The sequence below is a fragment of the Chiloscyllium plagiosum genome, unplaced genomic scaffold, assembly GCF_037043375.1.
Source record: "Chiloscyllium plagiosum isolate Xiang-an unplaced genomic scaffold, Cpla_swu_hap1 HiC_scaffold_46, whole genome shotgun sequence".
In the NCBI taxonomy this organism is placed as follows: Eukaryota; Metazoa; Chordata; class Chondrichthyes; order Orectolobiformes; family Hemiscylliidae; genus Chiloscyllium; species Chiloscyllium plagiosum.
Genome location: NW_028270184.1, coordinates 6,728,704 through 6,743,187, shown reverse-complemented (window position 1 = coordinate 6,743,187; position 14,484 = coordinate 6,728,704). Strand labels below are relative to the sequence as shown.

The 14,484-nt window shown below is 41.4% G+C and overlaps 1 protein-coding gene across 4 annotated transcripts in view; it reads right to left on the bottom strand.

The window, feature by feature from the left end:
• The window catches only part of LOC122543854 (spectrin beta chain, non-erythrocytic 1-like), a 300,189-nt gene that overhangs the window by 37,092 nt on the left and 248,613 nt on the right, over positions 1-14,484 (bottom strand). For 3 of the 4 annotated variants that reach the window (XM_043682689.2, XM_043682692.2, XM_043682690.2), the window contains 7 exons: positions 13,298-13,451; positions 10,279-11,149; positions 9,176-9,313; positions 8,185-8,941; positions 7,454-7,656; positions 5,095-5,185; positions 1,287-1,433 (listed from right to left, as the gene is read on the bottom strand). In XM_043682689.2, the coding sequence (XP_043538624.2) occupies positions 1,287-1,433; positions 5,095-5,185; positions 7,454-7,656; positions 8,185-8,941; positions 9,176-9,313; positions 10,279-11,149; positions 13,298-13,451 (2,361 nt within the window). The remainder of the gene's footprint in view (positions 1-1,286; positions 1,434-5,094; positions 5,186-7,453; positions 7,657-8,184; positions 8,942-9,175; positions 9,314-10,278; positions 11,150-13,297; positions 13,452-14,484) is intronic. The other variant, XM_087983761.1, reaches the window with a different exon arrangement.

The following is a 14,484-nucleotide window of genomic DNA, read 5'->3' as shown; positions in this document are numbered from 1 at the left end:
ATCAGAATCTTCAGGAATGGGAGGGGGAAATTTTGACAAATTGGAGATTCAAAAACAAAAGAAATACTACTCATTCAAACACAAAGCTTACAATAATACAAATTCAAGTCTGCTAAAAATTGAAGAAAATGCATTTTCCTCCCAAACAATTTAAAGAGTCCCAGTCCTTCTATTAATATCCAAATGGCTCCCAGGAATTTTCTATATCATGTAGCCAGCAAGAATCACTTTATTGAATCCTTAGGTTCACATTCACTGGATCTGGCTGACATTAGAGTTAACATTTGTATTCATTTGATGATGTAAGTTGGTACCATCATCATGCCCATCTTACCACCCCACCCCTAAAAACAGGTCAGCAGTATTAAGGAAATGAATACATTCTTTTAATGTCTGTTATTTTTATCTCTTTCTGTAACTCCACAGTATAAATCATCTCAATAATCCAGCAGACATCAGTTCCTGCCTCAGGAGTTAAAAGTGATTATTGTTTCTGAAGGAATCATCTCCTTCTCTACCTTTATTTTTAAGGATGCATTTGCCACCACCATGATTGCAGGGTTCGCACAGTTAGTGCCACCACAGATAGCTTTGTACATCAAATATCACAAGGCATCAGGTTATAGTCCAACAGTTTTATTGGAAATCGCACGTTTTCGGAGCACTGCTCCTTTGTTAGATGAAGTGACTTTACCTGATGAAGGAGTAGTGCTCCCTGAAAGCTTGCAATTTCAAATAAACTCTTTGGACTATAACCTGATGTTGTGTGACTTCTGACTTTGCCCAACCCAACACCGGCACCTCCACATCATTACATCAAATATCACCATCCACAGAACTGAACAATGAAAATAAATTTTAGCAAGCGCAGCACCAATAAAATTTATCTTTTTCACATCCTGGGATTTCAATTTGCTTCCTGCCCTACTCTCAAAATTTAGCTACCATGCTCACTAATTCCCTGGCCATTCCACAAGTGGCTCTTAATGCCTCCCCCACAATCACAACTGTTTACCACTCCCCGTGAGGAAGAAAACAAGTTGGCAAGTAGTATTGAGGCAGAGAGAGGCCGGTAGCCAGACAGCCAAGAAGGAAGTGTTCATCTGGTGCACGATCTCAGTGTATCTACAAACGGAATTGGTGCCGATACCTGATTACAGGCTTCTAACTATGAAATCTGTTGCACCACTTCTTATTCCAGTGAAATGCAGTATATTTTAAAATGTATTTAGGAAATATAAATGCGGCATATTCATACAATGCTGGTTGCACTCAGATATGATTACCCTGTCTATCTTGTCCAGCCAGTCCTTATTGGAAGCAAGTTCTGCCATGAAGGCTTGGTGCTTCTGCCACTTAGTGTGAAGATTTCGAGCCTCATCGTATGACATATCTTGGGCCGTCAACATCTTTTCATTGATCCAGAGTGTGAGCTGGGCAAAATAGACAAAAAAAGGCAATTACAAGAACAGGTCATTCAACTCCCTGTGCCTCTTTTTCTACCATTGATTATTGGAGAGAATTCTGAGAGACAGGATTTATGATTTTGAAAAAGCATAGTTTGACTACAGATAGTCAGCATGGCTTTGTGACGGGCAAGTCATGCCTCACAAGTCTTAATGAATTCTTTGAGGATGTGACAAAACACAATGATATGGGTAGAGCAGTGGAAGATATGTATATGGATTTTAGGCGTATATGTTTCATAAGGTTCCCCGTGGTAGGCTCATTCAGAAAGTAAGGAGGCATGGGATATAGGGAAGGTTGGCTGTCTGGATACAGAATTGGCTGGCCCTTAGAAAACAGAGGGTGGTAGTAGATAGAAAGAATTCAGCCTGGAGCATGGTGACCACAGGTGTTTGGCAGGAATCTGTTCTGGGACCTCTGTTCTTTGTGACTTTTAAGAATGACTTGGATGAGAAAATGGAAGGGTGGGATATTAAGTTTGCCGATGATGGAGTTGTGGATAGTGTAGAGGGCTGTTCTTGGTTGCAAGGGACATTGACAGGATATAGAGCTGGGCTAATAAGTGGCAGATAGAGTGCAACCCGGAAAAGTGTGAAATGATTCATTTTGGAAGGTCAAATCTGAATGCAGATTACAGGGTTAAAGGCAGGATTCTTAGCAGTGTGGAGGAACTGAGGGATTGTGGGGTCCATGTCCATAGATCCCTCAAAGTTGCCACCCAAGTTGATGGGGCTGTTAAGAAGGCATATAGTGTGTTGGCTTTCATTAGCAGGGGTACTGAGTTTAAGGGCTACGACGTTATGCTGCAGTTCTATAAAGCCCTGGTTAGACCACACTTGGAATACTGTGTTCAGTTCTGGTCACCTCATTACAGGAAGGATGTGGAAGCTTTAGAGAGTGTGCAGTGGAAATTTACCAGGATGCTGCCTGAACTGGAGAGCATGTCTTATGAAAAAAGTTTGATGAAGCTATGGCTTTTCTCAATGGCGTGAAGAACTATTAGAGGTGACGTAATAGAGGTGTACAAGATGATGAGACACATAGATAGAATGGTTAGTCAGAGATTTGTTTCCCAGGGTGGAAATGGCTATCACAAGGGGTCATAATTTTAAGGTGGTTGGAGGAAGCTTTAGGGGAGATGTCAGAGGTAATTCTTTACACAGAGAGTGGTGGGTGCATGGAATGCACTGGCAGCAGCGGTAGTAGAGTCAGATACATTAGGGACATTTAAGCGACTCTTGGATAGGCATATGGACGATAGTAAAATGAAGGGTATGTAACTTAGTTTGATCTTAGGACAAAAGGTCGCACAACATCGAGGCCCAATGGGTCTGTACTAAGCTGTACTGTTCTATGGTTTAGATCATGGTTGATCTTAATTCAGTTTATCTCAATGCTCCATATCTCATGAAATCTATTATCCAACAAAAAAAAAATCGAGCTGAGTATTCAAAAGGACAGATGATACATTGATGGGTTTAGATGAAGATGGATGGAAAGAAGTGAGTGTGGACTTGCAATTATGTCTTTTAAACAACTACGTAAACGTATCTCTGGAGCAAAGGATTTATTTTTGAAGCTGCTATATGCATCTTCATATCCCTCCCACCGCTGTTCTTTGTCATTTCAATTACACAGTCAGCTATATTTTGAGCAGATGACAGCAAGCCATCCTGATCAGGGAGCATGGCAGGGACCAGGAAGCTGGATTAATTTAATCAACAAATGGCAGCATGCTTTGAATTCTGGAAAGCGAGCTAAAACGAGTTTGGACTATTTTGCAAATTAACTCTGGGAACAGAGGTACAGGTCAGTGCTACAAATCGCATTTTTCCTTTATCTGTAGCTGATACACTTTAGTTAATCAGGTGGATTAATTTGTTCACAGTGTCAATACACTTCTTTTGCAATGCTTTTGATCATTTCAGTATAGGAGTTGGGAGGTCATGTTGCAGCTGTACAGGGTATTGGTTAGGTCACCTTTGGAATTCTGCATTCAATTCTTGTCTCAGTGCTATAGGAAACATTTTGTAAAACTTGAAGGGGTGCAGAAAAGATTTACAAGGATGCTGCTAGGATTGGAGGATTTGAGTTATAAGAACAGGTTGGGACTATTTTCCCTGGAGCATTGGAGGCTGAGGGGTGACTTTATAGAGGTTTATAAAATCATGAGGGCATGAATAGAGTAAATAGTCAAGGTCTTTTCCCCAGGATAACAAGTCCAAAACTAGAGGGTATAGGTTTAAGATGAAAGTGGAAAGATTTAAGAGGGGCCTAAGGGCAATTTTTTCATGCAGAGGGTGTATAGAATGAACTGCCAGAGGAAGTGGTGGAGGCTTGCGTAACCTTGAAAGAGTATCAGAATGAGTATACGAACAGAAAGGGTTTAATGGGATATGGGCCAAATGCTGGCAAATGGGACTAAATCAATTTAGGATATCTGGTCCGCATAGGCGAGTTTGATGAAGGGTCTGTTTCTATGCTGTACATCTCTATGTCTCTATTACCTCAACCTATTCTACCTGTGACCAAACTATAGTCCTGCACGATACTCTAGTATTATTTAGCTGAACACATTTGGGCACAATGCATAATTTAACTGTTTTGGTTGATTTTCGCAATTCAAATGGTCACAGTATGCATGACATTTTTATATGCCTCCATAGCACTTATCATGAAATCACAGACTTTGACCCCACAACTCTAATGCTAGCTACACTTTCTGCCATTAAACCTTTCCACCTCAGACTGTCACTTTAATTAGATGGCACTTACACTGCACTCTGCAGGCACCATTCTGCATCTGTTCTTGCCAGACTCGAGGTCTTTTATGTTCAGTACAAATGACTTCAAGCTAACATAATTTGATTCATTCTTTAATGTGTGTGTATCTGTAGTGTGGTATTTTTAGAGAATGACTTTTATGCAAGACTATAACCAGAAGCACTTTTTAAATATTTATAAATGTTTCCTTTGGGGTTTCTTTTGATTTTGCTTTGTTGACCTATTCCCAGGAATCTGTGAAAACTCTTCTATAAAGGGCCACTAGGAGATGCACAAGAGCAAATCTTGTCAAGTGTACAGAGAAGATCTGTGATCAGTCTGATCAACGAAACAGGCTTTTTTTTAAGCTTGTGTACAATTTTAGGTTCAACTGTGAAGCACAGCTACTATACCGAGTTTTTGGGGAGGGGGTGGGGGTTGAACTATCAATGATTTTCTCTCTGAGGAATATTTAGGTTTGAAAGATGCCTCTGAAAATTGAGAACACAGTCCTACCTATTTTGGGTTACTCCACAGTATAAGTTTCTGTAAAATGCTTCTAACCCTGTTGACCTGGTTAATCTCAGTCTAGATTCTCACAGGAGAGGAGGTGATCATTTATCAGAACATCTCTGTGCTGGCTCTCCTCCTGCTCAGCCCTGCAAAGTTCCCCTTTTCAAGTATATATCCAACTTGCTTTCAAAAATTACCTGCATAATCACCCATGTTACCATACAGATTCAGAACATGTAGACCACTGGACATTTCCTGTTCACTTTAAAGCATTCCCATCATGGAATCCGTAGTGCTTTATGTGGTCAGTACCAAGGCCTGTATACTCCAACCAAATGAAATTAAAATTACCTCCTGGCAATCTTGAAGGAATTTCTGCAGCTCCAAGTTATCCTTGAGTCGGCTGGCAAGGTCGCTGGCAGCTTTACGATTCCTTCTGTGTCTGAAAATTGTAACATTTGAAGTGAAATTTAAACTGGAATCTACAATGGTACTAGTATCAGCAGACATATGGGAGTCATGGTCTTCAAGCCTTCGAATTACTAAAGAAGGATAATCAAAAGCAGAAAATTTCTATTCAAACTGATCTAAACAAAAATCTACATATTGAAGTAGGTAGTGCAACCATCTAACTCTTCAACTAGTGCGTGGGAAATCATGTATCATGAACTTGATTCAGTTTTTTGAAGAAGTAACAAAGAGGATTGATGAGGGCAGAGCAGTCAACGTGATCTATATGGACTTCAGTAAGGCGTTTGACAAGGTTCCCCATGGGAGACTGGTTAGCAAGGTTAGATCTATTGGAATACAAGGAGAACTAGCCATTTAGATACAGAACTGGCTTGAAGGTAGAAGACAGAGGATGGTGGTGGAGGGTTGCTTTTCAGACTGGAGGCCTGTGACCAGTGGTGTGCCACAAGGATCGGTGCTGGGTCCACTGCTTTTCGTCATTTATATAAATGATGTGGATATGAAAATAGGAGGTATAGTTAGTAAATTTGCTGATGACATGACAATCGGAGGTGCAATGGACAGTGAAAAAAGTCACCTCAGAGTACAACAGGATCTTGATCAGATAGGCCAATGGGCTGAGGAGTGGCAGATGGAGTTTAATTTAGATAAACGCAAGATGCTGCATTTTGGAAAAGCAGATCAGAACAGGACTTATACACTTAATGGTAAGGTTCTGGGGATTGTTGCTGAACAGAGACCTTGGAGTGCAGATTCATAATTTCTTGAAAGTGGAGTTGCAGGTAGATTGGAGAGTGAAGGTGTTTGGTATGCTTTCCTTTATTGGTCAGAGCATTGAGTATAGGAGTTGGGAGGTCACGTTGCGGCTGTATAGGACTTTGGTTAGTCCACTTTTGGAATATTGCATGCAATTCTGGTCTCCTTCCTATTGGAAGGATGTTGTGTAACTTGAAAGAGTTCAGAAAAGATTTACAAAAGGTGTTGCCAAGGTTGGAGGATTTAAGCTATAGGGAGAGGCTGAATAGGCTGAGGCTGTTTTCCCTGGAGCTTCAGAGGATGAGGGGTGATATTAGAGAGGTTTATAAAGTCATGAGAGGCATGGATAGGATAAATAGGCAATGTCTTTTCCCTAGGGTGGGGGAGTCCAGAACTAGAGGACATAGGTTTAGGGTGAGAGGGGAAAGATATAAAAGGGGCCTAAGGGGCAACATTTTCTCACAGAGGGTGGTGCTGCTGTCAGAGGAAGTGGTGGAGGCTGGTATAATTACAGCATTTAAAAGGCATCACGATGGGTATACGAATACGAAGACTGAAATGGGATATGAGCCAAGTGCTGGCAAATGGCACTAGATTAGGTTAGGATATCTGGTTGGCATGGACAAATTTGACCAAAGGGTCTGTTTCGTGTTGTACTATATGACTCTATACTGTCAAAAGTCTTGAATCAATTTACATTATGAATTTTCTTTGAAAACAATAACTTTTGTGAAGATTGAAACTGCAACTTTCAACTGTAGCAATATGCTGCAAACAGTAAAGAGGAGAATGATGAGTTAAGCAATTTTTTTCTCACTTCCAGTGCTGGTTGAATGGAATGCTGCAATGTGTGGGAGCCTTGTTTTTCTTCATGTGAGACAGGTTTGTTATTGTCCATCTGCACAGGCAGGTTGGGCCTCCTTTTAATGCACTTTCATGATAAAGAAGGCAACTTTTGGCAAGGCAGCACCCCATTCCTAGGGTCTGTTTAAATGTGCACTCAAAAGGAGCAGACTGAGAGTTTCAACTTGAGGAATTGACGGGACAATTAGCCATTTGAAGTTGGTATCAACTCAACGCTTCTAGTGTTGGGGTCTGTTTATGTTGGGCAGAATCACTCAGTCTGAGATGGGGGGGTGGGGGGGGGGGGGGAGAGAGAGAGAGAGAGAGAGAGAGAGATCCAGGAATTTTGTTTTATTGACCTGACAGTTGTGCTCAGCCTCATTTCTATTACAGCAACAAATATAAATATCCTTTAAGTATAAGAACATCCAGTGAACAGGTCGAGGGTTTACATTTTGAAAAACTAGCAGGATACGCATCTTACACTTGGTACAGTTATAAAAACTAAAATCTTTATAAATAGCAGAGACAATAACTCAAATCTTCTTCCACAACTGCAACACCAGCATTGGATGATAGAAGGATTGCCAGCGGTCAAGCCCTGGACAATTCCATACATAAATAATGGACAAAAACCAACCGTTCATCAATGGAGTCCACTTTCTCTTTGATTTTGTCGGCATGAACATTCCCTTCGCTCATAAGTTTTTTTCCTGATTCCACCACACTGTTGATTTTTTCCTCATTGGCATCCATGGTGGTCTCGATATCCTCATGCTTTTTGATGGCAGCCTCAGCCATCTCCAGGGTAGCAGGCATCTCTGTGTGTGACAACATATACTCCTGAAATTAAAGGAAAACAATTTGTAAGTCATGTCGTAGATGGAATTACTGATTCATGTCTTTCTCCTAAAGTTACTGCTCTACAGGATTCCTGCATCTCTCCCATTATTCACACAATGAGATATCATGTTCTTACCTGACATAATTTCATCACTGGTGAGTAAACAGCAATCAGCAGCAGAATCTCTGGGCCAGTCGACCTATTGTGCCTGTGTGTTTGGTTTCTGAAATAGCTATCAAATTGGTTTTCTAGACTTCATCCATACCCTTGTCACTCTTCCATCCTTTTTAAGCCTATACTCAATTTACTTTTGAAAGTTTTATCTACCTTTTTCAGCAGTGATTTCTAAACCAGCTTTCTAAGTAAACCATTTATTTTAACTAATTTCCTCCCAGACATTTCCTGTCAATAAATTTTAATCTGCATTCTCTGGTTACTGACCCGAAATGGTTAATAAAACGAATATCATTCAGTCAACAACAGGCCCTGGCCATCTGACTGTATGGATTAGTCAATCATAACTGTACCTGATTATTAAGGAACCCTTCTGCCTGTTTAACATCACGCAGGAAGATCTGATAGCCGTACACCTGTGCCAGGAGGTCATGCCGGTTCTCCCACATTTGGCTCAGTTCATTCCATCCTGTATCTAGAGCCTGAAGCCTCTGGTGCAGGAACATATACTGAGCATCAGTTTGGTCTTGAGTCACCTCCTCCCCGACCTTACGCATCCTCTCATAATCATTCTTATAGTTATCAATCTCATTCTTAATATTTTCATGCTGGGTGAGGAGCTTCTCTGCATCTGACAGCGATGTAGCCATATCCTCTGAAGCAATGGCAGTCTGCGTTCGAGACAGCCATGACTGAAAATCATCCAGGTCCCTCAGGAACTCCTGCAGCTTGCTGGCTTCACCCAGTGATTCTTCTCTTTTTTTTAAGGTGTCCTTTAGGTCCTCCCACACACTACTGATTTCTGAAAGCCTGGCCAAGATGGCTTCTGCCTGCTCTGGATGCTCTGAGGCAAGTTTCTCTGCTTCCTTCTGCAAGTCGTCCAGTTTGCCCTGAATGGCCTCCAAGTCCCGCTCCATGCCAGTTAACTTGCGTTGAAGGGCCATGACACCAGCCAGATCATTTCCGAGACTCTGAGTAGACTCAATAACTTTGGTCTTCTCTTTAATCCATGATTTTGTCTCATTACACTCAAGGTGGTAATTCTGAATGCTGAGGGCAGAGCTGAGCGCCTCCTTCTTCTGATCAGCAAGGCTACGGAACTGATCCCAGCTGAAACAAATATTAAAGACATTTGTGAACCAGATCGAATTTTCCAACAATCAACAATGGGTTTATAGTCGTCATTAGACTCTCAATTCCAGATATTTATTGAATTCAAAATTCACCATCTGCCATGGCAGGATTTGAATCCAGGTCCCCAGAACACTTTGGATAAAGAAATTCCCTTGTTGTATCTAGACAATTAGAAGGTAAGAAATCTGTGTACGATTCTGCCGGACTCACCTTCTGTTGAGCTGGTCTTTCATAGCAGTGACCTCGTCTTTGTTACGGTGCTCGCTGCTTAATAACTGACTGGCAACCTGGTTGACTGAAGCAATGCGGGAAGCTTGGTTGTTCATCTCTGGCTCAAGTGTTTCAAACCTAGTATGAAAGCAAAAAGGAAAAATATCCAAATTATTCAAATTAATTCAACTTAAGAGTAACAGTAACATACACCTACATATGAGTTATAGTTGTGCAATGTCTTTAATGTAGTAACATGTTCCATATGATGATATGGCCGAAACCTAGTTGAAAGTATCGTCAAGAAGAGAGATGACTAGTTTGGGAAAAAATTCCAAAATTTAAAGCCCCTAATTTAGTAATCAGCATCTTATCATGGTTTTAAGACATCAAAATGAAACAATTAGTTTTGAAATCCAATTGCTGTTTATGTTGAGAACAATGGCAAGGTTTAGAGAAAAACTATTCGTTAATCTGTTTGCAATGGTGAGTTGGTGAAGGAATACTAGTCAATGAGAAAAGAATGCTCCATCTCCTGATGCTACCTGGCTTGCTGTGCTTTTCCAGCTTCCTGCTTGTCTATTTTGGATTCCAGCATCTGCAGGTTTTTTTTTGTCTCTGGCTTTTTTCAAAGACTGGCAATCCTTTCAAGATTTCTATCAAAGCCCCTCATCTTGATCATCTCTGTCCCAGTGGAAATAGCCCAGGGATCTAAAATTTCCCTTGTACCTGTGGTCTCTTATGCACAGTATCATCATATAAAAGTGATTTTAATTACTCCTGGAGTCTTAATGTTCTTTCCATAATGGAAACTATTCGCACCTGAGCAGAAGAGAGCAGGAAGGGTGATTTAATATAAACTTTTATAATTATAATCAATTCAGAGTGAAAAAGGGAAGGCAACTGGTAATGAAAAATAATTTTAAACTATCACTAAGAGAGTGAGCACCAAGATTGGAAGAATTTTTTAAACTCAGAGTTGTCTATGATTTATTTAACTACCTTAATTAGCTTGAGTACAAAATATGGGCTCGGTGCCTCATGTAGGTGAGTAAAGCTCGTAGGTAGATCATACTTGCATTCAGCATTCACTAAAGTCATACCTGTGTTGAACAACTTCCAAGTCCTCAAGTTTCTCAGGGATCTCCATGGTGTTCAGCCACTGCTCTTTCTCGTCAATCCAAAGTGTACAGGCATCTGCCTCACTGAACATCTTGTAAAGTGCCAGTGCATCCTGCAGGGCCTGTTTCCGCTGTTGTGCAAGGGCAACCAGCTCCTCATACCTCTGTTCAATGGCAGGAAGCCTGCCATCTACCTCTGGTGACTGGGCAAAGTCAGCTGGCAGGCTTCGGGCTTGCTCGTGCAAGGCATCAATGGTGGGCCTGTGGTTGTGAATTTCCTCTTCTATGTCCTTGTGTTTTTTGGCTAGGGTTTGTGTGGAGTACTCATCGTGTCCGACGTCACTGCTGGTCACAATGCGCAGGGTGTCAAGAATCCAAGCCTCGATGTCGTTGGCATCTGCCTGGAATTGGTACAGATTGGAGATCTCATTCAATCTCTGCTCCCGCAAGGCTGCCAACTCCTCCAAATGTGCCCATAGTCCTCGAATGTCCTCAATTTTCTCCTTGACTTCACTGGCCCCAAAGTGCCCCTCTTCAATTAAACCCTCTCCCTCCTTTATTGTTTGCTGCAGAGGACCACTGCGGCCGCTCATTTCATCCTTGAAAGAATTGTGCTTGCTGATTAGCATCATGACACTGGTCAGATCCTTGCCATAATCTTCTGATGACATGATTTGCTCTTTCTCCCGGATCCAGGACTCCTCTTCACCCATTTCCCAGAAGAACTTCCAAAGGCGCCGTGACTCCTCGAGCTTTGCGCGACGCTCTGCTGCAAGTTTGCATAGCTCCTGATAGCAAAGATCCAAGTGTGTGACACGGTCTTGGACAATCTGAGGGTCGCACGGTTTGTAACCTAGCAGGGAGATAAATGCTATTTAGGAAGAGAAATGTGAATGATCCTTTTTTGACCCATCGGCTATCCATCTACAAGTTTCTTCAATGCACAATTAGTTACAATGCAGTTGCAACTGAGAAAGAGTAGAACATACAAAAATATGCAGGCATTTCAGTCCCTTGTGCTTGCTCCATAAGTCAGTAAGATAATGGCTGATCTAATTGTGGCTTTAACCCCAAATTCTGTCCCTTAACCCTCAACTCCCCTGTAAGTGAAAAACCATTTTATTTAGCCTTGAATATGTTCAATGACCAGTTTCCAGTGCTCTCTCAAGTAGAAAGTTGCAAAAATTAACACACCTTTGGGAGATGAATTTCTTTTTAGTGGGGTCCCATTGTTTTGAATCTCCGCTCCCTAGTTCTAGACTACTCCAATAAGGGAAACATTTCTCAGTATCTATCTTGTCAACCCTCTTCAGAACTTTGTTTCAACAAGATCATCTCTCTTTATTTCCAGCTGGTAATGTTCAACCTACATATCCTTTCCTCATAAGATAACTGTTGCAGCCCAGTAATGAACTTGGTGAACCTTCTCTGAAATGATTCCAATGCAAGTATATTGCTCCTTAAAAAGGGAGACCAAACTCCAGGTACAGCCTCAGCAACACCCTATAGAGTTCTAGCAGGTTACCTTAGCAAAGTAGCTTAGAACAGCATCATCTGCTTTCAGTCCATGTCAGTAAGGCAAGTGGTTCTTTCAGTGTACTACACTGCAACAAGTAATTCACATTTTGACACTATCATGTGTGAAGCTGTGTACTTAATGTTCTGAGGCTGTGAAAATGCCAGGTTCAGTGGTTGAATGGTACAATGATTAAATCTTCCACTTTTACCCTCAGTTAAATCTCGGCTGGGCAGAGACCAACAATAGGATAATCCTGACTGCCAACTGAAATCACTAAGTCACTGTTCACTCTTCTGTTCAATGAGATTCTCTCCTGTTTCACATGCCAATAAGATGACAAGAAGCCCTGGGCCAGAAATTGCTCCAAACGATTTACAAATTTGGGAATTCAGGTCGGACATTATTCCCCTTTAACAGCTGTGGTAAAGGAAACTAGATATAGTGAAACATGTCAACATGTCAATATTCTCACTGCAGCCACAACTCTGCACAGTCTTCACCAGCCTTGTTCTGAATAGATACTCCTACGGAGGATGTTATTTTGATCACTGAAAATGCAGTTAGAAGCTGAGTCACTGAATATATCCAAGACCGAAATAGATTCTTGAACTACAGGGGAGTCAAGGGTTACAGAAACAAGACAGCAAAGTGAAGTTGAAGTTAAGCTTCTATCAGACACGATCTTATTTGAATGGCAGAACAAACCCCAGGGGGCATATTGCCTAGTCTAGCTCTTATTTCATATATCTTTTATGACAGTAAAGTCTATTGCCATCACAACTATCCAGTAAAAACATATACACTGTAGACAGGTGCATGAGGGAGGAAGTTTCCCATTCACACACATACAATGGCACCTGTTTTGAATGTAAATGCAATTTTCAGTTTTTGCTATTTACTAAGTTACGGTGAATAACCTCAAAAGTAGGTCTCATAACCAGATAAAAAAAAAGTGGGTGACATTGTAGGAACTTGTCCTTTAGACTGTGACCCCACTATTTCAGTAATATATCACTTGTTTCAGCTGCAATGCCGTTACTGCTCCATAATGTTATGTTAAGAATTCCAATCCTTAGCAATGTCTTTGTTTAAGACCTCCCTCTCAGCACTGTTAATTTTACAGGATGACACAACTCAAGCCACAGCAGCAAATACCTGCTCTGCTACCTTAACTGTGTCATTTTGGGTTGCTGCTAAAATAAGGCTCCAACAGGAGTAGAAATCAAAATCCAAGTGCTCTATTAAATTGTTTGATTTTAATAAGGCATTTGCACTTGCTGTAGGATAGTACTGCCACATAATAGCATATCCTTGACTTCTTTATCATGAGAGCAGAAAACGTAGAATGCCAGTTCAATCTCTCTGCGGAACAAGGTGTAGTGTCTATAAACAGCAAGACACATCACATTCTAAGCAGAAGCACGCTAAGCAAATGGCACTGCCTTGCAGCAGAATGAAATGCTGCAGATGCTTTGGTCATACCTTCCTCACCGGTAATGAATTTCTGCGCACCAGTGTTAACTGTTTTAACTCGTTCTGCCTGGACTGCGATATCGGCCTCCACCAATGTGTGCGTCTGAAGCAGGTCCTCAACACCATGCAGGTGTTTGCCATAATCTTGTGACTGCAGGCGGCTCTGAAAGAAACACTCAGAGATAAGGCTCAGTATCATAGTTGCGAGATGCATATCCATGACCAGCCTGCAGCTGTAGCATTTCCAATTCAATTACGAGCAACAGTAACACTTCTATAACATTACAGGTACCAACACATACCAATGTAGGCATATTCATAAGGCCTCTAAACATTACACAAAAACACACTTCTTATATTTCAAAATGTTACTAACCTCAGTTAAGAATGGTGCAGATTGGAGGAATTTATAGCAATATTACAGCCAGGCACAGCTGTAACCACAAGTAGATCACCCAGTACTCAATTGCTGTAAACTGCCTACTTTTCTCGTGGTGAGGACTCGCGCGCTTTGTGCTGGGGGTGGGTGTGCTGTTGGACAGAGGCAGGGGTGGTGTTGGGGGCAGGGTCTCGAGCGCTGTGTGCTGCTGCAGTCTTCTGAACTGGGAGCAGACTTTAAAAACTCCGAGCCCCAGAGGAAAGGCATTTAATCGATTAACCAAATAATTGATTATCTGAATGAAGTAGTGCCTACCCATCTCGTTTGGATATTCGAGGTTCCCCTGTATTAGTTTTTTATTCCTGATTTATTTAATTCAGTTTAGATTCTTCAACTGTAATGGTGAGATTAGAATGCATACACCCAGTGATCTGTCCAGTAACCTAAGTTCTATGCTTACAAACACTCATATTAATGGATTTTAGGTTACTCCTTGTGGTTTTAAGATCTTCATGTCAAAATTCTTCCATTGTCTAATCTTGACCAATTCAAGTCATTTCCAGCAGACTACTCCAGACAAAACTTTGATGTTACCGGATCACTGCCGTTGACCTGCTTTCTCCTCCCCATCACTTCTTTCAGTTCTTGTACCCCAATTCTTTGAAGTACAACCTCGTTAATCCTATTGCCTACTCTGTCCTTCCCACAAAAGTTTCTTTGAGACAGTGGTATACGCTTCAAGTTTCTCTCAAGCCTGGAGGTGCCCCCTCAGAATTCTTCTCACCACACTATAAAACAAATGTTGATACAGAGGTTC